This window comes from Camarhynchus parvulus, chromosome 29, assembly GCF_901933205.1.
Source record: "Camarhynchus parvulus chromosome 29, STF_HiC, whole genome shotgun sequence".
Lineage (NCBI taxonomy): Eukaryota > Metazoa > Chordata > Aves > Passeriformes > Thraupidae > Camarhynchus > Camarhynchus parvulus.
The window spans coordinates 1,734,581-1,756,444 of record NC_044599.1 but is presented as its reverse complement, the minus strand read 5'-3'; the positions used below and the strand labels follow the sequence as shown (position 1 = coordinate 1,756,444).

At 59.2% G+C, this 21,864-nt stretch overlaps 1 protein-coding gene across 1 annotated transcript; it reads left to right on the top strand.

Annotated features, from left to right (window-relative positions):
* Positions 1-14,460: 14,460 nt before the first annotated feature.
* Positions 14,461-19,969, top strand: NDUFA4L2 (NDUFA4 mitochondrial complex associated like 2). Its single transcript, XM_030967070.1, has 4 exons — positions 14,461-14,567; positions 18,395-18,483; positions 19,396-19,456; positions 19,757-19,969. Exons 1-4 carry the CDS (start codon positions 14,511-14,513, stop codon positions 19,811-19,813), a joined length of 264 nt encoding a protein of 87 aa, XP_030822930.1. The 5' UTR covers positions 14,461-14,510; the 3' UTR covers positions 19,814-19,969.
* The last annotated feature ends 1,895 nt before the right edge of the window (positions 19,970-21,864 follow it).

The window sequence follows — 21,864 nt, the reverse complement described above, 5'->3', positions numbered from 1 at the left end:
CCCTCATCTTCGTGTGGATTTAATGGGGAGGGGGCGCGGCTCTGGGGGGGTCACTGGGGGGGCAGCGGTGACACCTTGGGGGGTGGCACTGTGGGGTGCCAGTGGCCCTCAGGAGAGGGGTCAGTGGTCACTGTGGGGGTGTCAGTGGTCACCAGGGAGGGGTCAGTGGTCACTGTGGGGGCTCAGTGGTCACTCTGGGGATACAGGTGGCCCCAGTGGAGGGGTCAGTGGTCAGTGTGGGGGTGCCAGTGACACTTTGGGGGGTGGCACTGCTGGGGGGGGGGCAGGGGGGGGGTGGCACTGGTCAGTGTGCGGGTGTCGATGGTCACCAGGGGAGGGGTCACTGGTCACTGTTGGGGGGGGCTCAGTGGTCACTCTGGGGATACAGGTGGCCCCGATGAAGGGGTGGTCAGTGGTCACTGTGGGGTGGCATTGGTCACCAGTGGAGGGGTCACTCTGGGGGTCACTCATTGGTCACTGTGGGGGTGTTGGTGTCCCCAGTGGAGGGGTGCCTCACGGTACGGGGTCACTCACGGTCACTTGGGGTCACTTACGGTCACTCTGAGGGTGCCAGTGGCCCCTAATGGGGGTCACTTGGGTTCACCGGCTGGTCACTCTGGGGGTGGCTCAGTGGTCACTCTGGGGGTCCCTCACTCTGGGGGTGTCCGCCCATGGGGCCCCCCCATGCCGGTGTCGGGGTGCTGGCGCGGGGCCCAAACGGGGCTGGCGGTGACAGGTGCCGGTGCTGGGGACACGGCGGGACCTTGGCACGCGCCTTGGGGCCACCGACAGCTGCCCGGCGCTGCCCGTGACGTCACGGCACGCGTGACGTCAGCGGTAACCACGGCAACGGGGTGGGCGGGGCGGACGTGGCCGAGCTTTGCCCGGTTCCGCCGCCAGGGGGCGCTGTCGGCACGCGGCGCGGCAGAGCTGTATGCAAAATTATGCAAAAATGATGCAAAAATATGTAAATGATCTGGGGAGGCAGCGGCGCCTCCTAACGGGCGGTTTTTGGGGCGTTGGAGATGGAATTGGGGGGAATGGAGAACAGGGGAGGAAAGGGGGCGTGGGGAGGGATCCTCGTGTTCCCCCCACGACTGAGGGGGTTGTGAGGGGTACAGTGAACCCTGAAGGGGGGGAAGGAGGTGTGGGACCCCCACACTGGGGTGTCCCCCATTCCCAGCACCCCAATAACGGAGGGGTCCGCGTGTTCCGTGGAGGGGTACAGGGAACCCCAGGGGCGGATGGGAAGGAGGTGTGGGACCCCCACACTGGGGTGTCCCCCTTTCCCAGCACCCCCACGTTGGGGTCCCCCCCCTTTCCCAGCACCCCAATTAGCGGAGGCTGCTCCGCTAATGATGAAAACGAGGGGGGGAAATTCCTCAGGACTGACCTCCCTCCCTTCCCCTCCTGTCACAGCGCTTTAAATGCCGAGCCATTAAAATTTTCCGCCTCATTTGCGGCTCCTCTCGGTTCATTTTCCCGGGATTCTCCATTTATTTATTTGCCGAGCCCTGCGGGAGGGGGGGGAGCGGCTGATTCGCTGCATTTGAGGGGTGGGAGGGAAAAAGGGGGAGGGCTCCGGGTAATTGAACAGCTGATGAGAACAACTTAATTAGAGTCAGCTGGAAAATCGGGGAAAACAGCCCCGATCAGCCTCACACCCACCCCAAGGCCTTTCCTGGTGGGATGCCAGGGTGGGATGGGAAATTTGGGATGAAATTTGGGGTTTTTGGGGTCACTTTGGGGTTTTGAGGGGTCTCAGAGTGGGGTTTGGGGTCTCAGATTTTTGGGATGTGAGTTTTGGGGTTAATTTTGGGGTGTGAATTTTGGGGTTAATTTTAGGATGTATTTTGAGAAGGAGGGAGGGCTGGCCCCAGCCAAGCAGCTGCCCTTCATTCCAGCCGGCAGCTAATTGGCTTGATCAGCGGTTAATTGGAAATTAAGAGGCGCATCCCCCTCCTCCCATCCCACCCGGGGGGGCAGGCAGAGGAGGGGGGGGCGCGATGAAATTTTCCTTCCCCCCATTTTATGACCGCTGAGCACTTTGGGGTTTGTTTTTTCCTCTTTTCCCGTGTTTTTTCCCAGCCCTGGTGCTCCCAGCCCTTCCTCGGCTTGTCCCCACCCCAGGGTGTGGGGCACCCCCCCAAAATTCACATCCCAAAATTCACCCCAAATTTCATTCCAAAATTCACGCCCCCAAAATTCACATCCCAAAATTCACACCCCAAAATTAATCTCCAAATTAATCCTAAAATTCACATCCCAAAATTCACTTTTTGGGCCCGCGCGGAGCACAGGGAGCAGCAGCTGCAGCGCTCCGAGCTCCTTCTCCATCTCCAGGCAGGGAAATAAATGGATTAAAATCAACTAAAAAACGCCTGCACTGCCCGCCCCCCCCCGCGGCCGTAAATCAGCATAAACGCAATTTCCATATTCATGGTATTTATCCAATAACTGCCCTGGCCCAGATTAAACGCGCCCCGGGGAGCACAGGGGGCTCCTTTATCAGGGCAGGGGGGGGCTGGGATGGGAAGGGGGGGTCTGCTCTTCATCCCCTTCCTGAGGGGCTGGGAGGGCTGGGGTTCTCTCCTCATCCTCCTCCCGAGGGGTTGGAGAGGGGTCAGATCCTCTCCTCATCCTCATTCCGAGGGGCTGCAAAGGGAATGGGGGGGGTTCTGCTCCTCGTCCTCGAGAAGGGTGGGATCCTCTCCTCATCCTCCTCCTGAGGGGCTGGGGAGGGGTCAGATCCTCTCCTCATCCTCTTTCCGAGGGACTGGAGAGAGAATGGGGGGTTCTGCTCTTCATCGCCTTCCTGAGGGGATGGGGAGGGGTGGGGTCCTCTCCTCATCCTCTTCCTCTTTTTGAGGGAATGGGGGGTTCTGCTCCTCATCTTCTTGGGATGGAGAGGGGTGGGATCTTCTCTTCATCCCATTCCTGAGGGGCTGGAGAGGGAATGGGGGGGTTCTGCTCCTTGAGAAGGGTGGGATCCTCTCCTCATCCTTTTTGAGGGGCTGGGGAGGGTGGGATCCTCTCCTCATCCTCTTCCTCTTTTTGAGGGAATGGGGGGGTTCTGCTCCTCATCTTCTTTCCGAGGGGCTGAAGAGTGGTGGGATCCTCTCCTCATCCTGCTCCTGAGGTGCTGGGACTGGAGCCGGGGGGGGTGTTCTGCTCCTCATCCTCCTCCTGAAGGACCGGAGAGGGAATTGGGGGTGTCCTGCTCCTCATCCTCCTCCCTCTCCTGCCCGAGGATCTCCGAGCTGGGTCCGAGCCTCGGCCGCGCTCCTGTCTCCCCACCCTCTCCCTTTCCCCCCTTTCCCTTCAGTTCCTCCCCTCCTCTCCTTCCTCTTCCTCTCCTCCATCGCTGCCGGGACCCCCCCAGACCCCCTCCCCACCCCCGGCTCCCATCGCGACCCTCGGGGATGCTGCTGGGAGGTGAGGGGTGGGGGGGGGACACAGCCGTGCCACCCCCCGTGTCTGGGGACACAAATGTCACTTGTGCCGCTGTGACAGGTCCCTGTCAGCCCTAATGACCCCGGGCCTGCCGGGCCCCGGGGCTCCGAGCTCGTTAAGGGCGATTTAATGAGGGCAGCAGCAGCCGCAGCCGCGGGCGGATCGGCAGCGCCGGGGGTGGCCGGCACGGCAGCGAGCGCGGCAGAGCCCCCCGAGAATCCCCACAGCACCCCGAGAGTACTCAGAGCCCCCCGAGAATCCCCACAGCCCCCGGATCCTCTGAGCCCCCCGAGAATCCCCACAGCCCCCCCGGATCCTCAGGCCCCCAGAACTCAAGCCCCCGTACGGCCCACCACGAGTCCCCAACCTCTCGAATCCCCACAGCCCCCCGGATCCTGCCCCAGAGCCCCCCCACTCAGAGCCCACTCAAAGGCTCCCCCCAAATCCCCTCGCAGCCCCTCAGAGCCCCCCAATCCACCCCGGCTCCTCAGAACCCCTCACAATCCCCTCACAGAGCCCCCCAATCCCCCCTCCAACCCCTCAAAGACCCCCACAGCCCCTCCCAGATCCTGGGGGTGCACAGAGCACCTGGATCCATCCCTGCTGTCCCCTCCTGGGGACTTGGGGGACACCTGGAAGGTCCTGGAGAGGGACAGAGCGTCTGGATTTGTCCCTGCTGTGCCCCCAGTGACTCCTGGGGACACCTGGAAGGTCCTGGGGATGGACAGACGCCGTCCCTGCCCTCCTGCTGTCCCTTCTTGGGGGCCAGGGGGGATACCTGGGGGTGGACAGAGCATCTAGATCCATCTCCACCCTCCTCCTGTCCCCTTCTGGGGATCGAGGGGACACCTGGAGGGTCCTGGGGGTGCACAGAGCGCCTGGATCCGTCCCTGCTGTCCCCCCAGTGGCTCCTGGGGACACCTGTGGGGTCCTGGGGGTGCTCAGAGCACCTGAACCCATCCCCCCTCCTGCTGCCCTCCCCCATCTGCGGGATCCACGCCCCCAAATCCTTTTGGAAGCCCCCAAAGCCCGGCTGGGGCAGCGCCCGTGTCCCCGCAGCCCCCGCGAGGTGAACTCAATCCATCCTAATTAGCGCTGATTTGCATAGGGAAATGCAAATGAGCCTGGCTCGGCTTTGTTGGAATTAAAGATTCCAGTCGGGCACGGCAGGAACTGGCAGAGTCTGGGGTCACTTTGGGGGTTTGGGTCCCAGTTTGGGCTTTGGGGTCACTTTGGGGTTTGGGGGGTCCCAGTTTGTGGTTTGGGGTCACGTTGTGGGGTTTTGGGGGTCCTTGTTTGGGGTTTTGGGGGTCACTTTAGGGTCTTGGGGGGGGTCTCAGTTTGGGGTCTGGGGTCAGTTTAGGGGTTTGGGTTTGCTATTTTGGGGTCACTTTATGGGGTTTGGGGGTCCCACGTGTGGGGTTTGGGGGTCCCACTTTGGGTTTTTTCGGGGTCACTTTGCTGACCACATTTGGGTTGAGGGGCATCATCTGCACGCCCGAATTTCCCTGCCAGCCTATCCTGGGCACCTCCACCCCTGTGTGCCCCCTGTGTGCCAGGCAGGAGCCGATCCCCGCTCCGGGGGTGGCGGGGGCGCAGCCCCGGCCGTGCCCTTTTGATGCCCCCCCGCCCCGCCGTGCCCCCTCGGTGCCCCCCAGTCCCGGCCGTACCCCCCTTGGTGTCCCCCGGTGCCGGTCGCCTCCCGGTGCCACTCTCCGAGCCCGAGGGTGGCCCCCGGGGGTGGCAGCGGTGGCACCGGAGGTCGTTGTTATGGGCACGGTGAGCGCTGAATTCTCTTCATCCAAACTGAACGAGGAGGAAGCAGCGGGGCAGGGGCTCGGTGCCACCGCGCGGGGGTGGGGGGGGCACGGGGGGGCATGGGGGGGCTGTGAGGCTGGCACGGGGCAGGGGTGCCCCTCTTGGAGCGCCCCTTCACTGCAGGAGCCGGAGCCGGACCCCCGCCGCATCCCCACCTCCGGGCACATCTGGCAGCTCCGGGCACATCTGTCCGTGTTCCCCCTGCCCCATCCCCACCTCCGGGCACATCTGGCAGCTCCGGGCACATCTGTCCGTGTTCACCCCCGGGCCGCCCCTGCCCGGCTCCCCCCGCTCCTCCTGCAGCCGCCCCTGGGGATTCCAGCCCGGCTGACAGGAGCGGGACCCGGAGCTGCCCCGGCCGCGATTGCAAATCAGCCACGGGCTGGAGGAGCGGTGACAGCGCTGCCAGGGAGGGCCACCTGTGAGCCCTGTGCTGTCTGTCCTGTCCTCTCCTGTCTGTCCTGCCTTGTGCTGCCCTGTGCTGTCTGTCCTGTCCTCTCCTGTCTGTCCTGCCCTGTGCTGCCCTGTGCTGTCTGTCCTGTCCTGTCCTCTCCCCCTTTCCTTTCCTTTCCTTTCCTTTCCTTTCCTTTCCTTTCCTTTCCTTTCCTTTCCTTTCCTTTCCTTTCCTTTCCTTTCCTTTCCTTTCCTTTCCTTTCCTTTCCTTTCCTTTCCTTTCCTTTCCTTTCCTTTCCTTTCCTTTCCTTTCCTTTCCTTTCCTTTCCTTTCCCTCCCCACCTGGTGACCCCCAGGTGAGCTCTGTGAGGATGAGGAGGGGGATGAAGCTGTTTTCCCTGGCTGAGGGGGGGTTTTGCCTGGCTGGGGGCTGTTTCCAGGCTGTAAACACTCAATTAAGCGGGAGCCGCTCCTGCCTCGCCTGTCGCTGCCGGGTAATTATTTCGGATTTTCGGTGTCAGGCGCGGCGGGGAAGCGCGATTGCGGCTAATTGGAGCAGCGATCCCAGCCCGGAGCCTCCGCAGCTGCTGCTGCCGCCTGACAGCGGCCCCGGGGCTCCCCCCGCCCGGAACGGAGCCTGCGGGATGCCTGGAGACACCTGGCCTTGGATCCAACCTTCTCCGTGGATCCCATCTTCCCTGGAGCCACCTGGCCCTGGATTCAACCCATCCCCCGGATCCCACCTGTACCCCAGATTCAACCCTTTCCATGTGCTCCACCTGCCCCTGAATCCAGCCCATCCCTTGGAGCCCACCTGTACCCCAAATCCAACCCTCTCCATGGATTCCACCTTTTCTCTGGATTCCATCTTCCCTGGATCCAACCCATCCCCCAAATCCAACCCTCTCCATGGATTCCACCTGCCCCTGGATTCCATTTTCCTCCTGGAGCCCACCTCTACCCTGAATCCAATCCATTCCCTGGATCCCACCTGTTCCCTGGATCCAACCCACCTCCTGGAGCTCACCTTGTCCCTGGATTCTGCTCACCTCCTGGATTCCATCTTCCCCCTGGATCCCACCTGTACCCCAAATCCAACCCTCTCCATGGATTCCACCTGGTCCCTAGATTCCATCTTCCCTGGATCCCACCTGGTCCCTGAATCCAACTCATTCCCTGGATCCCACCCTGCCAGATCCCATCTGGTCCTTGAATTCCACTCTCCTCCTGGATCCATCTCTTCCCCTTGGATCCCACCCCCTGTGCCCCAGATCCAACCCATTCCCTGAATCCCACCCCCCCAGATCCCACCCCCCCAGATCCCACCTGCTCCTGGATCCCACCCCATCCCCCGATCCCACCTTCCCCACCCTCTGTGCTCCTGGACTGGCTGAAATCCCCACTGGGCTCTGTCCCCTGCTCCATGGTGGGCTTGGATCCCCCTCCCACGATTTCTCAGGGATCTTTTGGGGCTCCCCATTCCCCCCAGATTTGGGGCTGGGGGAACCCCGGATTTGGGGCTGGGGGAATTCGGAATTTGGGGGTAGGGGAAGCCCGGGTTTGGGGTGGGGGAATCTGGGATTTGGGGGTGGAAGAATTCGAGATTTGAGGCTGGGGGAATCCAGAATTTAAGGCTGGAGCAATTCGGGATTTGGGGATGGGGGAACCTGGGATTTGAGGCTGGGGGAACCCAGGAATTTGAGGCTGGGCTAATTGAGAATTTGGGGTGGGGGAACCGGAGATTTTGGAGGTGGGAGAATCTGGGATTTGAGGCTGGGGGAGGACTCGGTGTCGCCCATCCCGAGGGAGCTGCACCGGGAGCTCGGCGTCTGCCATTGATTTCTTATTATGGAGTTCAGGAAGAAAAATGAGGCGCTGGGGCTGCGGAGCCGCCGCCGCCGCCGTGATTTGTGATTTGTTGCCTTCTCGGCGTGTCCTGGCGGGGATGGGAATTGATTTTGGAGGCTCTGGATTCAGTCAGCGGGGCTGGGGAGGGGGGAAACGGGGGGGCTGGAGAGGATGTGGGAGGTGGGAACCCCCAAATGTGCTCGTGGTGTCCCCACGCTGGGCTGGGGGTGACATGGGGACAGGGGGGGTGTCACTTTGGTTTTGGGGTCCCTGCCCTGGTGCTGGGGGTGACATGGGGACAGGGCGGGTGTCACTTTGGTTTTGGGGTCCCTGCCCTGGTGCTGGGGGTCTGAGTGGGATCAGAGTGGTCATGGAGGGGGGGTCTGTGGCTGCTGGAAGTTCCTCGTTCCTGTGCCAGCTGCAGGAGCAGGAGGAGAATAAAGAGATGGATTGAAGGAGAAGGAGCAGAAGGAAAAGGAGAAGGAGGAGGAAAAGGAGAAGGGGAAGAAGGAAAAGAAGGAGAAGGGAAGGAAGAAGGAGGAGGAGGAAAAGGAGGAGAAGGGGAAGGAGGAGGAGAAGGAGGAAAATGAAGAGAAAGAAGGAGGAGAAAGGGAAGGGGAAGAGGAGAAGGAGATGGAGAAAGGAAGGAGAAGAGAAGGAGGAAAAGAAGGAGAAGGGGAAGGGGAAGGAGGAGAAGGGTTCTGCGGGTGCAGGGCCCAGCCGTGCCCCGCGCTGCCGAGTGCCCCTCTGCCCCTTCCCGGTGCCCGCACGGTGCCGGTGCCCCCGGGCCGAGCCCCGCCGCCGCCACCAGAGGGCACCGCAGGCCTCCCGCTGGCCCGAGAGGAACCGGGAGGAACCGGAGGAACCGGACCGGGACCCTGCGGGAGCGGACCCGCCCTCACGGACACAGGGCTGTCCGTGCCGTGCGTGTGTCTGATGCAGGTGCACGTGTCCCCGCCTGTGCACGCGTGTCTCAACGTGTGCAGGTGTCTCACCTTGCGCGGGTGTGTCCGATGTGTTCATGCGTGTCCCAGGAGGGGGTGTGCGTGTCCCAGGTATGTGTTGTCCCAGCCATGTGTAACCCTGTCCCAGCCGTGTGTCCCTGCCATGTCCCAGCTGTGTCCCAGCCATGTGTATTTGTGTCCCAGCCATGTGTATTTGTGTCCCAGCTGTGTATCCGTGTCCCAGCCGTGTGCTCTCAGCCCCCCGGTGTGTCTGGCAGACGAAGGACGGGGCCGTTGTGTTGATTCAATCGCGGCTCAGTTGCTGCCCCGGTTGCAGCCCCGGTTGCAGCCCCGGTTATTGACGGCGCGGGCGGGGAACCCGCGGCCCCGGCGGGGACACGGCTGAGGACAATTACGGAAAAGAGAATCGATAGCGCGGGCTGGAGCATTGTGGGGTCAGCTCCAGGAATGGCTTCACTGCCACGGCTGAGCTGAAACCCCCCCAGCTCCCTGGGAGCCCCCCCAGATCCCCAGGAGCACCCCTAGTTCCCTAGGATCACCCCGAACTCCCCAAGAGCACCCACAACTCCCCGGGAGCACCCCCAGCTCTCCAGGATCTTCCCTGGATCCCCAGGAGCACCCCAGTTCCACAGAACCACCCCCCAATTCCCCACGATCACCCCCAGCTCCCCAGGATCTTCCTTGACTCCCCCAAACCCCCCCAGCAGAGGGGGGAGGCTTTTGCAGCAACACTGGGGGTGCCAAGGGTTTGGGGGTGTCAAGGGTTTGAGGGTGTCAAGGGTTTGGGGGTGTCAGGGGTCTGGAGGATGCAGATTCTTGGGGTTTCAGGGTGTGGGGGTGTCAAGATCTGGGGGTGTCAGGGATCTGGGGTTTTCAGGATCCGGCGGTGTCAGTGTTTTGGGGTATCAATGTGTCAGTGTTTGGGGGTATCAAGATCCGGGAGTTTTGGGGTGCGGAGGTGTCCGGATCGGGGGGTGTCAATGTTTGGGGGTACCAAGGTCCGGGGGTGTCCGGATCCGGGACTGTCAATGTTCGGGGCTGTCAGGGTTTGGGGGTGTCCGGGTTTGGGGCTGTCCGGATCCGGGGGTGCCCCCGCGCCCCGCGGCCGTGCCTCGGCTCGGGGCTCTCCCGGTGCCGCTCGCTCGGTGATTAATGAGCGCAATTAGGCCGTTAATGACTCCTCAGTGCCGCTGCCAGCCCGATGGCTGATGGATGCTGCCGGGCCTGGCTGGGCGCCATCGGGGCCGTGTCGCGATCGGGGCCGTGTCGCGATCGGGACAGGAGCGAGGAGGGGGTGGTGACGTCACTGGAATAGATGACGTCACGGGCGTCGATGACGTCACGGGAGAAGGTGTGACATCACGCTGGCAGGGCCGCGGCTGTTCCCCCGTTATCGGGCCGTGCCAATCGCGACATGTCGCGATAGTGCTGCGGTGTGACGCCCATCGGTGTCCCTCGGGATCGCGCCGGGGCTGATCCCAGAGCGCATCCAGTGAGGTTACACAATTAATCCATCCCGTTAATTACCCGTTAATTCTCCCTTAATTCTCCATTTAATTCCCGGCTCTTCGTTTCTTGTTTGTTGGTTTGTTTTCCTCGGGATGAATTTTTTTATGGCGGTTTCCATCCCGCCAAGCTAAAATCCCCTGGGAATTGTGGCTCTGGAGGGAACCGGACCCTTTGGGAAGGGAGGGAACTTCCCCTTTGGGAAGGGCCCAAAAACACCGAGGGTCACGCGGGGGGTCCCCCAAAATTTGGGGGGCACAGCTGGGAGGGGCTGGGGGGGTTGTAGGATTCCCTGGGGTTGTAGGGTTCCCTGGGATTGTAGGGTTCCCTACAATTGTAGGTTTCTCTGGGGTTGTAGGGTTAGCTGGGGTTGTAGGATTTCCTGGGGTTTAGGATTGCCTGGGATTGTAGGATTGCCTGAGTTTGTAGGATTCCCTGGGGCTGTAGGGTTTCCTACAATTGTAGGGTTCCCTGGGGCTGTAGGATTGCCTGGGTTTGTAGGATTCCCTGGGGCTGTAGGGTTTCCTACAATTGTAGGGTTCCCTGGGGCTGTAGGGTTCCCTACAATTGTAGGGTTGGGAGGGATCTGGCGGAGTTGTGGCCTCGTCCCATGGGGTGGGTGGGGCTGGGATGGGGACGGGGGGGACTCTGTGGATCCAGAGGGGGCTCTGTGAATTTTTCCCGTTGGATTTGTGGATCCGAGGGGGAGGTTTGAGGACTTTTCCCATTGGATTTGTGAAACTGGAGGGATCCTGGAGGGGGCTGCGGATTTGATTCTTTGCCTGTGTGGATCTGGAGGGGTCTGGGGGCGCTCTGTGGATTTTCCCCACTGAGTTTATGGATCTGAGGGGGCTCTGTGGATTTTTCCCCGTTGGATTTGTGGATCCAGTGGGGGCTCTGTGGATTTTTCCCTCTGAATTTGTGAATCAGGAGGGATCCAGGGCGGCTCTGTGGATTCATGGGGGGGCTCTGTGAATTTATGCCACTGGATTTATGGATCCGGGGAGGCTCTGTGGATTTTTCCCATTGGATTTGTGGATTACGAGGGATCCGGGGAGGCTCTGTGGATTTTTCCCATTTTCTGTGTGGATCAGAAGGGATCCGGGAGGGCTCTGTAGATTTATGGATCCGGGGGGGCTCTGTGGATTTTTCCCGATGGATTTATGGATCCGGGGAGGCTCTGTGGATCCAGGGAGGCTCTGTAGATTTTCCCATTGGATTTATGGATCCGGGGGGGCTCTGTGGCTTTTGCCCATTGGATTTGTGGATTAGGAGGGATCCAGGGGGGGCTCTGTGGATTTTTCCCATTGAATTTATGGATCACAAGGGATCCGGGGGGGCTCTGTGGATCCGGGGTGGGGGCTCTGTGGATTTTTCCAGCTGAATTTGTGACTCAGAAAGGATCCTGGAGCCCTGTACAGCCTCGGGGGGAGGCGCTGAACGCCTCGCAGGCAGCAGCGGAGCGCTCAGGTGCGGGCACGTCCGTGCCGAGCCGCAGCATCTCCCATTAATGAAGCACTTCATCACCGCTCCGTGCCGCGGGGGGAGCGCGGGGGGGGCCCCCAATTCCCGGTGATAAATTCCCAGCCACGGCCCCGGCTCGCTCCCGGCAGCGGCAGCCGTGATTCTCCTTCATCTTGAATAATATTTGAGGAGCGGTTGTAAAATAACCCAGCGATGCTGCGGCTGCCAAACCGAACCCCCTCCTCATCCCCGGCCAACCCCAGCCCCCCCTGATCCCTGAATTTTGTAGTCAAAATCTACCCAGACCCCCAGACCCTCCCCATTTGGGGTGAGGGTCCTCCCAGACGCCTGAGTGCCCCCCCTGGATCCCTAAATTTTGTATTGAAGATCTACCCAGACCCCCAGAACCTTCCCCATAACTCCTGGATTTTGGGGTGAGGGTCCCCCCAGATCCCTCCCAGACATCTGGGTTCCCCTGAACCCCTGAATTTTGGGGTGAGGGTCCCCCCATACCTTTGGGTGCCCCCCTGGATCTCTGAATTTCTACCAAGGTCTACCCAGAACCTTCCCCATAACTCCTGGATTTTGGGGTGAGGCCCCCCCCAGACCTTGGATCCCTGAATTTTGTAGTGAAAGTCTATCCAGACCCCCAGACCCTCCCCACAACTCCTGGATTTTGGGGTGAGGGTCCCCCCTGACCCTCGAGGGGCCCCCCAGGACATCCCTAGAATCTCGGGGTGCCCCTCCCGGACCCCCCCAGACCCTCGGGGTGCCTCCCCCAGGCCCCTGGCAGCTCCCTTGATCTCTGATTTTTATGGATTTGTGATTTTCGTGGTCTCCCTTGACTTGAGTCCTCTGGATTTTGGGGTGAGGGTCCCCCCAGACCCCTGTGTGCCCCCTGGATCCCGAAATTTTGTGAGGTTCTACCCAGAACCCTTCCCATAACTCCTGGATTTTGGGGTGAAGGTCCCCCAGACCCCTGTGTACCCCTCAGGCTCGCTAAATTTTATAGTGAAAGTCACCCAGACCCCTCGACCCTTCCCATAACTCCTGGATTTTGGGGTGAGGGTCCCCCCAGACTCCTGTGTGCCCCCTCAGGCTCCCCAAATTTTATAGTGAAAGTCACCCAGAGCCCCAGACCCTCCCTTAAACTCCTGGATTTTGGGGTGAGGGTCCCCCCAGACCCCTCCCAGACATCTGGGTTCCCCTGGACCCCTGAATTTTGGGGTGAGAGTCTCCCCATACCTTTGGGTGCCCCCCTGGATCCCAAAATTTTATAGTCAAGATCTACCCAGACCCCCAGATCCTCCCCACAACTCCTGGATTTTGGGGTGAGGGTCCCCCCCAGACTCCTGTGTGCTCCTCAGGCTCCCCAGATTTTGTAGGGAAAGTCACCCAGAGCCCCAGACCCTCCCCATTTGGGGTGAAGGTCACCCCCAGACCCCTGGGTGCCCCCCTGATCCTTGAATTTTGTAGTCAAGATCTACCCAGACCCCCAGACCCTCCCCAAAACTCTTGAATTTGGGGGTGAGGGTCCCCCCCAGACCTTCCCCCATGGGTGGGCACACCGGGGGTCCCTCCCCAGCCCCCTCAGACATCGGGGTCACCCCTGGGGTTTGGGATCGAGGCCGGAACGAGCGATGGGAGCCGAATTTGGTGTCCAACCTTCCTCTTCCTCCCTGCTGGCCCTGTCCCCGGGGTGTCATGATTTTATAAGCTACAAAAACCGTAAAATTTAATTTGATGGTTGGTGATTTATGATCATGGTTTGTATTTTTGTGGGTTTTTGGGGTTTTTTTGGGGGGGGGTTATTTCTGGGGTTAATTCTGTGTTTGTTTGGGGTTGGTTATGGAGTGATGATGACATTTGGTTATTGTCGTTATTATTAATACACTTTCAATTAGCCTTCCTCTATATTTCCTATTATTATATAATTATGTATATAATTATATATATATATATATTAATTCTATATTATCAAAACCAATAATCAACCATCATCATCATCACTCCACAAGCACCCCCAAACAGACACAGAACTAAACCCCCCCCGCAAAAAACCAAACAAAAATACAAACCACCATGATAAATTAGGAAATATAGAGGAAGGTTAATTGAAAGTGTATTGATGACAAGTGATTTGGATTAATGTAGGGATATATGGTTTAATTATTTAAACCCTATATTTAAAAATATATTAATTAACCATATATTAAAAATAATTTAATTGTTTGATTAAAAAAACCCCAAAAATGTTAAGATAAAAAAAAAAAAGCATAAAATGGAATTTAAATAGTAAATGATAAAATAATTAATATGTCTGGCAACCATTATGCTATCTGTTGTCTTTCATGAATGGGGTCAAAGTGTATTGATGACAAGTGATTTGCATAATGTAGGGATATAATAGGGTTTAATTATTGGATTAAAAAATAATTTAATTATTTGATTAAAAAAAAATACCAAGATAAAAAAAAAAAGAATGCGTAAAATGGAATTTAACTAGTAAATGATAAAATGTAAATGTGAAATGTAAATAGTAAATGATAAAATAATATATGTATATAATATATATATGATAAAATGATAAAATTATATATATTATATATATATATATATATATATGTCTGGCATGAATGGGGTCAAAGTGCATCAGTGCCAAGTTTGCCATGACTTTATTGAAAGCGAAAATTATTTAAACCATATATTAAACAATATATTAATTAACCATAGATTAAAAATAATTTAATTATTTGATTTAAAAAAACCCAAAAATGTCAAGATAAAAAAAAGAGAATGCGTAAAATGGAATTTAAATAAAAATAATCAATATTTTGTCTGGCATGAATGGGTTCCAAGTGCATCAGTACCAAGTTTGCCACGACTTTATCCGTCAAACCGTGAGATTCTGGGTGTCCCCGGGCTGTCCCCGGGCTGTCCCCGGGCTGTCCCCGGGCTGTCCCCAGCCGTCCCTCCCCTCCCGGTCCCTCCCTCGCCTCCTGCCCAGCCCCGGTCCAGCCTCGCTCGGAGCTCGGCAGCGGCCGGAGCGATCCCAGCGTGGCCATGAAGGGTCCCCTGCGCGGAGGGATCTTCTCCCGCCACGTCAAACGGCACCCCGGGGTGAGTCAGCCTTCCTCCAGGGCCCCCTCATCCTCCTCACCCCCCTCATCCTCCCTCCCAGGGCCCCCTCATCATCCTCATCCTCCTCATCCTTCCTCCAGGGCCCCCTCATCCTCCTCATCATCCTTGTCCTCCTCATCCTCTCCTCCCAGGGCCCCCTCATCATCCTCACCCTCCTCTCCTCCCAGCCCCCCTCAGCCCCCTCATCCTCCTCCTCCTCGCTCCAGGACCCCTCATCCTCCTCATCCTCCTCCTCCAGGGCCCCCTCATCATCCTCACCCTCCTCATCCTCCTCAGCCTTCCTCCAGGGCCCCCTCATCCTCCTCCTCCCCCTCCAGGGCCCCCTCATCATCCTCATCCTCCTCCTAGGGAGCCCCTAGCTCCATTCCTACTGGGCTGGACTGGGACATGCTCTCCCTCCTCCTCCTCCCAGGGCCCCCTGTCCCCCTCTGGGATAGACTGGGACATTGTTCCCTTGTACTGGGATGGAATGGGACATGTTCCTTGTACTGGGATGGTCTGGGACACTGTTCCCTTTGACTGGGATGGACTGGGACATTGTTCCCTTTGACTGGGATGGACTGGGACATTGTTCCCTTTGACTGGGATGGTCTGGGACATTGTTCCCTTTTACTGGGATGGACTGGGACATGTTCCTTGTACTGGGATGGACTGGGGAGCGGAGTTCTGGGGGGCTCTCTTACTGGGACGAAACTCCCTCCTTGGGACAACCTGAACCAAGGTTTCTGTGCCTGGTGACTGGGATAGACTGGAACATGGTTCCTAAATCCTTTACTGGGATGGAACTGGGATTTGCCCTAACTGGGTGACTGGGAGCGCCTGGGCTGCTCGAAAGGGCTTCATCCCTAACTCCTTCAAGGAGGAACCATAAACCAAGGTTTGCTCTGACTGGAGTGACTGGGAGCACTGGGAATGCTGGAAATGGGGGGTTCAGCCCTAAATCCTTTAGGGAAGAGCCATAAATAGGGATTTGCTCTGACTGGAGTGACTGGGAGCACTGGGAATGCTGGAAATGGGGTGTTTAGCCCCAAATCCTTCAGGAAGAACCATAAAGTGAGGTTTGCTCTGACCGGGAGCACTGGGAATGGGGTCCCCAGGACCAAATCCTTTAGGGAGGAGCCATAAAGTGACATTCAACCCTGAGTGGAGTGACTGGGAGCACTGGGAATGCTGGAAATGGGGGGTTCAGCCCCAAATCCTTTAGGGAAGAGCCATAAATAGGAGTTTGCTCTGACCAGGGGTACTGGGAGCACTGGGAATGCTGGAGATGGGGGGTTCAGCACTGAATCCTCTCCCCGGCTCCATTCCTTCCTCTCCCCCCGCTCCATCCCCTCCTCTCCCCCCGCTCCGCCGCTCCCCGGTGCCCGCAGCTCCGCGGCCTCAATCGCAGCCGAGCCGAGGAGGTTTTGACCTCCCCGAAATCAGCGCGGGGGGAGCGGAATGAGAGCGGAGCCAGCGCCGAGCCCCGGGGAGGAGCCGCGAACTGCCCGGGAACGGCAGCTGCGGCCTCAGATTGGAGAAAATGCCCCCGAAATGCTCCGTGCCTCAGTTTCCCCACGGCGATGACATCGGGCGGGGGGGAAGGGGGCACGGCTGGAAAATGGGATGGAAACGCATCCGCGGGTGGGGAAAGGGGGGAACACAGGTGTGTCCCCCTGCCCAGACTCTCCCAGTGTTCCCAGTATGGCCCAGCTCAGGTTTTGGCTTCTCCCTAAAGGATTTGGGCCTGAACACCCCATTCCCAGTGCTCCCAGTGCTGCCAGTGAGAGCAAACCCCAGTTTATGGTTCTTTCCTGAAGGTTTTAGGGCTGAACATCCCATTTCCATTCCCAGTGCTCCCAGTGACTCCAGTCAGGGCTGAGCCTCGGTCTCTGGCTCCTCCCTGAAGGATTTGGGACTCAACACCCCATTCCCAGTGTTCCCAGTGCTCCCAGTGCTGCCAGTGAGAGCAAACCCCAGTTTATGGTTCTTTCCTGAAGGTTTTTGGGGTTGAACAGCCCATTTCAATTCCCAGTGCTCCCAGTGCTTCCAGTCAGAGCTGAGCCTCGGTCTGTGGCTCCTCCCTGAAGGATTTGGGACTCAACACCCCATTCCCAGCGCTCCCAGTGCTCCCAGTATGGCCCTGCTCAGGGCTGAGCCTTGGTTTGTGGCTCCTCCCTATAAGATTCGATCTTGGGGACCCCGCTTCCAGCATTCCCAGTGCTCCCAGTATGGCCCAGTTCCCACCCAGCAGTGCCCAAACCAGGCTGGAATGCTGGATGCTGGCACCACCCCTGGCACCGGGAATTGCTGCTGCTGCCGGGGCCGTCTCGCCATCTGCTGCCGCCGCCGCCTGGGTAATTAACGCCTGGCAGTAATTAGCGGCAGGATAATTAGAGGCTGCCAAGCCGCAGGTGCCAGCGGTGGAGCCCGAGGTGGGGGGGGGTGGTGCGGACAGACGGACGGACGGACGGCACCACAAAAATTGCAAGCGCCCAGAACCCTCCGTGATTTTACGCCTCAAATTTGGGGTCTCCTTTGTGCCCCCCCCCCCAAAATCCCTCACGGGGACTGGCAGGAACAGAAATGCCCCAAATTTCCCCATTTTGACTCAGGAACGTCACCCGAGGAGGTGGGGAGAACCCTGAGGGTGCCAACCGCCCCCCAGATCCCCCCCAAGGACCAAATCCTTCAGGGAGGAGCCACAAACTGAGGCTCAGCCCTGACTGGGAGCACTGGGAGTACTGGGAATGCTGGAAATGGGGTCCCCAGGACAAAATGCTTTAGGGGAAAAACAATAAACCGAGGTTTGCTCTGACTGGGAATGCTGGAAATGGGGTGTTCAGCCCCAAATCCTTCAGAGAAGAACCACAAACCGAGGTTCACTCTGACCAGGAGCACTGGGAGCACTGGGAATGGGGTCCCCAGAACGAAATCCTTTAGGAAGGAGCCATAAAGTGACATTCAACCCTGAGTAGGGTCACTGGGAGCACTGGGAGCACTGGGAATGCTGAAAATGGGGTCGCCAGGAGCAAATCCTTTAGGGAGGTGTCATAAACCGAGGTTTGCTCTGACCAGGGGCACTGGGAATGCTGGAAATGGGGTGTTCAGCCCCAAATTCTCTGGGGAGGAGTCACAAACCGAGGCTCAGCCCTGACTGGGAGCACTGGGAGCACTGGGAGCACTGGGAGCACTGGGAATGGGGTGTTCAGAACCACGTCCTTTAGGGAGGAGCCACAAACTGAGATTTGCTCTGACTGGGAGCACTGGGAATGCTGGAAATGGGGTGCTCAGCCCCAAATCTTCAGGGAGGAGCCACAAACTGAGGCTCAGCCCTGACTGGGAGCACTGGGAGCACTGGGAATGGGGTGTTCAGAACCACGTCCTTTAGGGAGGAGCCACAAACTGAGATTTGCTCTGACTGGGAGCACTGGGAATGCTGGAAATGGGGTGCTCAGCCCCAAATCTTCAGGGAGGAGCCACAAACCGCAGCTCAGCCCTGACTGGGAGCACTGGGAGCACCAGGAATTCCTCCCCATCTCCCCAGCAGCGCCAGCCCCGGGCAGCCCGAGGCTGAGGGAGGCGATTTCTCATTCCGAACCCAATTTCTCTCCAGCACGAGGCGATTTTTCCTCTCCGTGCTTTCATTCAGTCACTCGGGCTGACAGCTCCAGCTGTAGCTCGGCATCGCCGGGCCACCTCTCCCCTGTAAATCTCCCGGGTGTCAGCTCTGCCTTGCGCTCCGCCTGATAAATATTCATTTTATTGGGGCATTTCTCAATTTTTCTTTCTCTCTTTTTTGTTTTTTTTTTTTTTTTTTTTTGCAGCTCGTTCCTCTCATTGGCTTCATCGGCGTGGGACTGGGCAGCGCAGTGCTGTACCTGGTGAGGTTGGCACTGTACAGCCCTGATGTCAGGTATGGCTGGGCACAGCTGGCGCACACCTGGGCACAGCTGGGAGTCACCTGGGCACACCTGGGGCACACCTTGGGGCACAGCTGGGAGTCACCTGGGGCACACCTGGGGCACACTTGGGCACACCTGGGGGTCACCTGGGAACACCTGGGGCACACCTGGGGGTCACCCCACACCCCCAGGGTGGGGAAATGTGGGGCCAGAGGTGCCCAGTGTGTACAGCCCCGATGTCAGGTATAGGCTGGGCACAGCTGGGGCACACCTGGGGCTCACCCCACACACTCCCAGAGTGGGGGCCAGAGGTGCCCAGTGTGGCCTGGCACTGCACAGCTCAGATGTCAGGTATGGCTTGGCACGCGCCCCCCCTACGCCCCCCCCCCCCCCCCCGGGGGGGGGGGGGCGCGGGGCGCAGGAGGCCCCGGGCACTGTAAAGCCCAAACATCAGGCACACCTTGGCACACCTGGGACTCACCTGGGCACCTCTGGGACACACCTGGGGCTCACCTGGGCACATGGGGGGGGCTCAGCCCCGAGTCCTGGCACAGCCAGACCCAGCTCCAGGGTGGGAAATCCACACACAACAAAAACTTCCCGGATGGAAAATTCTGCTCTTGGCAGCACCAGCAGAACGGGGAGGGGTGGAAAAAGGGGTGGGGGGTGGAAACAAGGGGAGGGGGGGATGGAAACAAGGGGAAGGGGGATGGAAACAAGGCGGGGCAGCACCAGCTGCTGTCCCCAGGGACCCCTCCCACGGCCCCTCAGGGACAGCACAGGACGTGACCAGTTTGGCTCCAAGGAGAACTGGTTGGACTGGGGGCGCTTTGGGGTGGTGGGGGAAATGGTGTGGGGAGGGGTCTGTCCCCAATCCCTGCAGGTGCTGATGTCCTGTCCCCCCCCCCGTCACCCCCTCCCAGCTGGGACAGGAAGAACAATCCAGAGCCCTGGAACAAGCTGAGCCCCACAGACCAGTACAAAGTGAGCACTGGGTGAACTGGGAGGGCTGGAAGTTGGCGGGGGGGGAGCAATTTTAGGGTAGAATATTCAGGAAAGGGAAAAGGGGGATGGGCCCTGGAGCAGAGCCCCCCAAATCCTTGAGCTCGAATTTGGGGAGGGGGCACTGGGTGCCACCAAGGCTGGGCTGCAGTGACACTGGGGGGGCTGCAGTGACACTGGGGGGGCTGCAGTGACACTGGGGGGGGCTGTGTGACACTGGGGGGGGCTGCAGTGACACTGGGGGCTGCAGTGACCCCCCCCGACCCTCCCTCCCTCCTGCAGTTTCTGGCAGTTTCCACTGACTACAAGAACCTCAAGAAGGAGCGGCCGAGCTTCTGAGCCAGCCCTGGGACGGGCTGGGCTGCAGGAGGAGCCCCCCAAAGACCCCCCCAGGAACCCCCCAAAGTTCCCTCAGCCCCCCCAGAACCCCCAAACCCCGTGGTCATGTCCCACCCCCCAATAAAGCCCAGCCCTGGGGGTGCCCCCTCACCCTCAGCTCCTGCCAGCATTGAACTGAGCACGGCAATGAATTGGGGGGTGGGGGCAAAATGGGTCTTTTAGGGTTTCCCAAAACCCAGGGGGAGCAAATTGGGTCCTTTGGGGTTTCCCAGAGCCCAGGGACAGCAAACTGGGTCCTTTAGGGTTCCCCAAAACCTGGGAGCGGCAAATTGGATCTTTTATGGAATCCCAAAGCCTGGCGGCAGCAAATTGGATCCTTTAGGGTTTCCCGGAGTTTGGGGGCAGCAAACTGGGATCCTTTAGGGTTTCCCAAAACCTGGGAGCGGCAAATGGAAACTTTTATGGTTTCCCAGAGCTTTAGGGGCAGCAAACTGGGGTCCTTTAGGGTTTCCCAAATCCTTAGGGGCAGCAAACTGGATCCTTTAGGGTTTTCCAAAACCTGGGGTGGGGGACAACTTTAGGGTTTCCTAAAACCTGGGAGCAGCAAATGGAAACTTTTATGGTTTCCCAGAGCCTTGGAGGGCCATGTCTGGATCGCTGATGCTTTCCCAGGCCCCGAGCACGGGGATGTTCCTCTCGGCCCCCGGGGGACGCTCACACGCCGCTGGCAGCAGCACAAACCCCTCGAGCAGCCGGCGCCGTTTCCTCTCTCACGCCCCAGGGTCCCGTCCCGGCTGCGAGGGGGGCGGGGGTCAGAGAGACACGGGGGGGGGCGGGCTGGACCCTCTGGGGGACGTGACACGGGACAGACACGGGACAGACACGGGGCAGAGCCGGGACATGGGACAGAGCCGGGATAGAGCCCGGGACAGAGCTGGGACAGAGCCGGGACAGACACGGGACAGAGCCGGGACAGACACGGGACAGAGCCGGGACACGGGGGGACGGGACACGGGACAGACACGGGACAGAGCCGGGACACGGGACCGACCAGGGACACGGGACAGAGCCCGGGACAACGGGATAGAACCCGGGACAGAGCCGGGATAGAGCCGGGATAGAGCCCGGGACACGGGACAGAGCCCGGGACAGACACGGGACAGAGCGGGACCCGGGATAGAGCCCGGGATAGAGCCCCGGACACGGGACAGACCAGGGACACGGGACAGAGCCGGGACAGACACGGGGCAGAGACGGGACAGACACAGGACACGGGAGAGAGCCAGGATAGAGCCAGGACATGGGACAGACACGGGACACGGGACAGAGCCGGGACAGACACCAGACAGAGCCCTGGACACGGGACAGACACGGACAGACACCAGACAGAGCCCTGGACGTGGGACAGAGCCTGGCTGGACACCAGGGGAGGGTCCCCAGGCTGTCCCCCCACTGTACCCCAAATGTCCCAGGGCTCAGCATCACCCCCTGCCCTCAGGCTGGGGAAACTGAGGCACCAGAGCCTCGCTGAGGGGCTCCAGGGACCCCTCCCCAAAATCCAGCATGGCCCAAACACCTCCAAAGCTCTGCCCCCACTTTTATTAGCGACCCCTCCCCATAGAAAAGTGCAAGGTGAGGCTGCAGCAAGCCCAGGAAGGGTCTGGGGGGGGTCTCTGTACCCCAACACTGAGAGGGGGGGCACACACACCAAAGTGATACAGGGAAAAAGGGGAGGGAAAGGCTGCTGGGGTCCCAGTGCCTCCCAGCACCCCCCAGGCTGGCAGCAGGGCCGTGCCCCCTCAGTGCTCGCTGGAGCTGGGCATGGGGAAGGTCTCAACAAGAGTCTCATGGCTCCTGGCACTTTGGGGAACCCCTCCCCAACATCCAGCACAGCTCCAAAGCTCTGCCCCAAATTTATCAGCGACCCCTCCCCATAGAAAAGTGCAAGGTGAGGCTGCAGCAAGCCCAGGAAGGGTCTGGGGGGGGTCTCTGTACCCCAACACTGAGAGCAGGGGGGAGCACCCAAGGGTGAAAATGGGGGACAAGAGCAG

Coding starts and splice junctions, on each gene's coding strand:
- NDUFA4L2 (XM_030967070.1), top strand. CDS start 14,511: ATGAAGGGTCCCCTGCGCGGAGGGATCTTCTCCCGCCACGTCAAACGG. Junction 14,568..18,394: donor ACGTCAAACGGCACCCCGGG/GTGAGTCAGCCT, acceptor TTTTTTTTGCAG/CTCGTTCCTCTCATTGGCTT. Junction 18,484..19,395: donor CTGTACAGCCCTGATGTCAG/GTATGGCTGGGC, acceptor ACCCCCTCCCAG/CTGGGACAGGAAGAACAATC.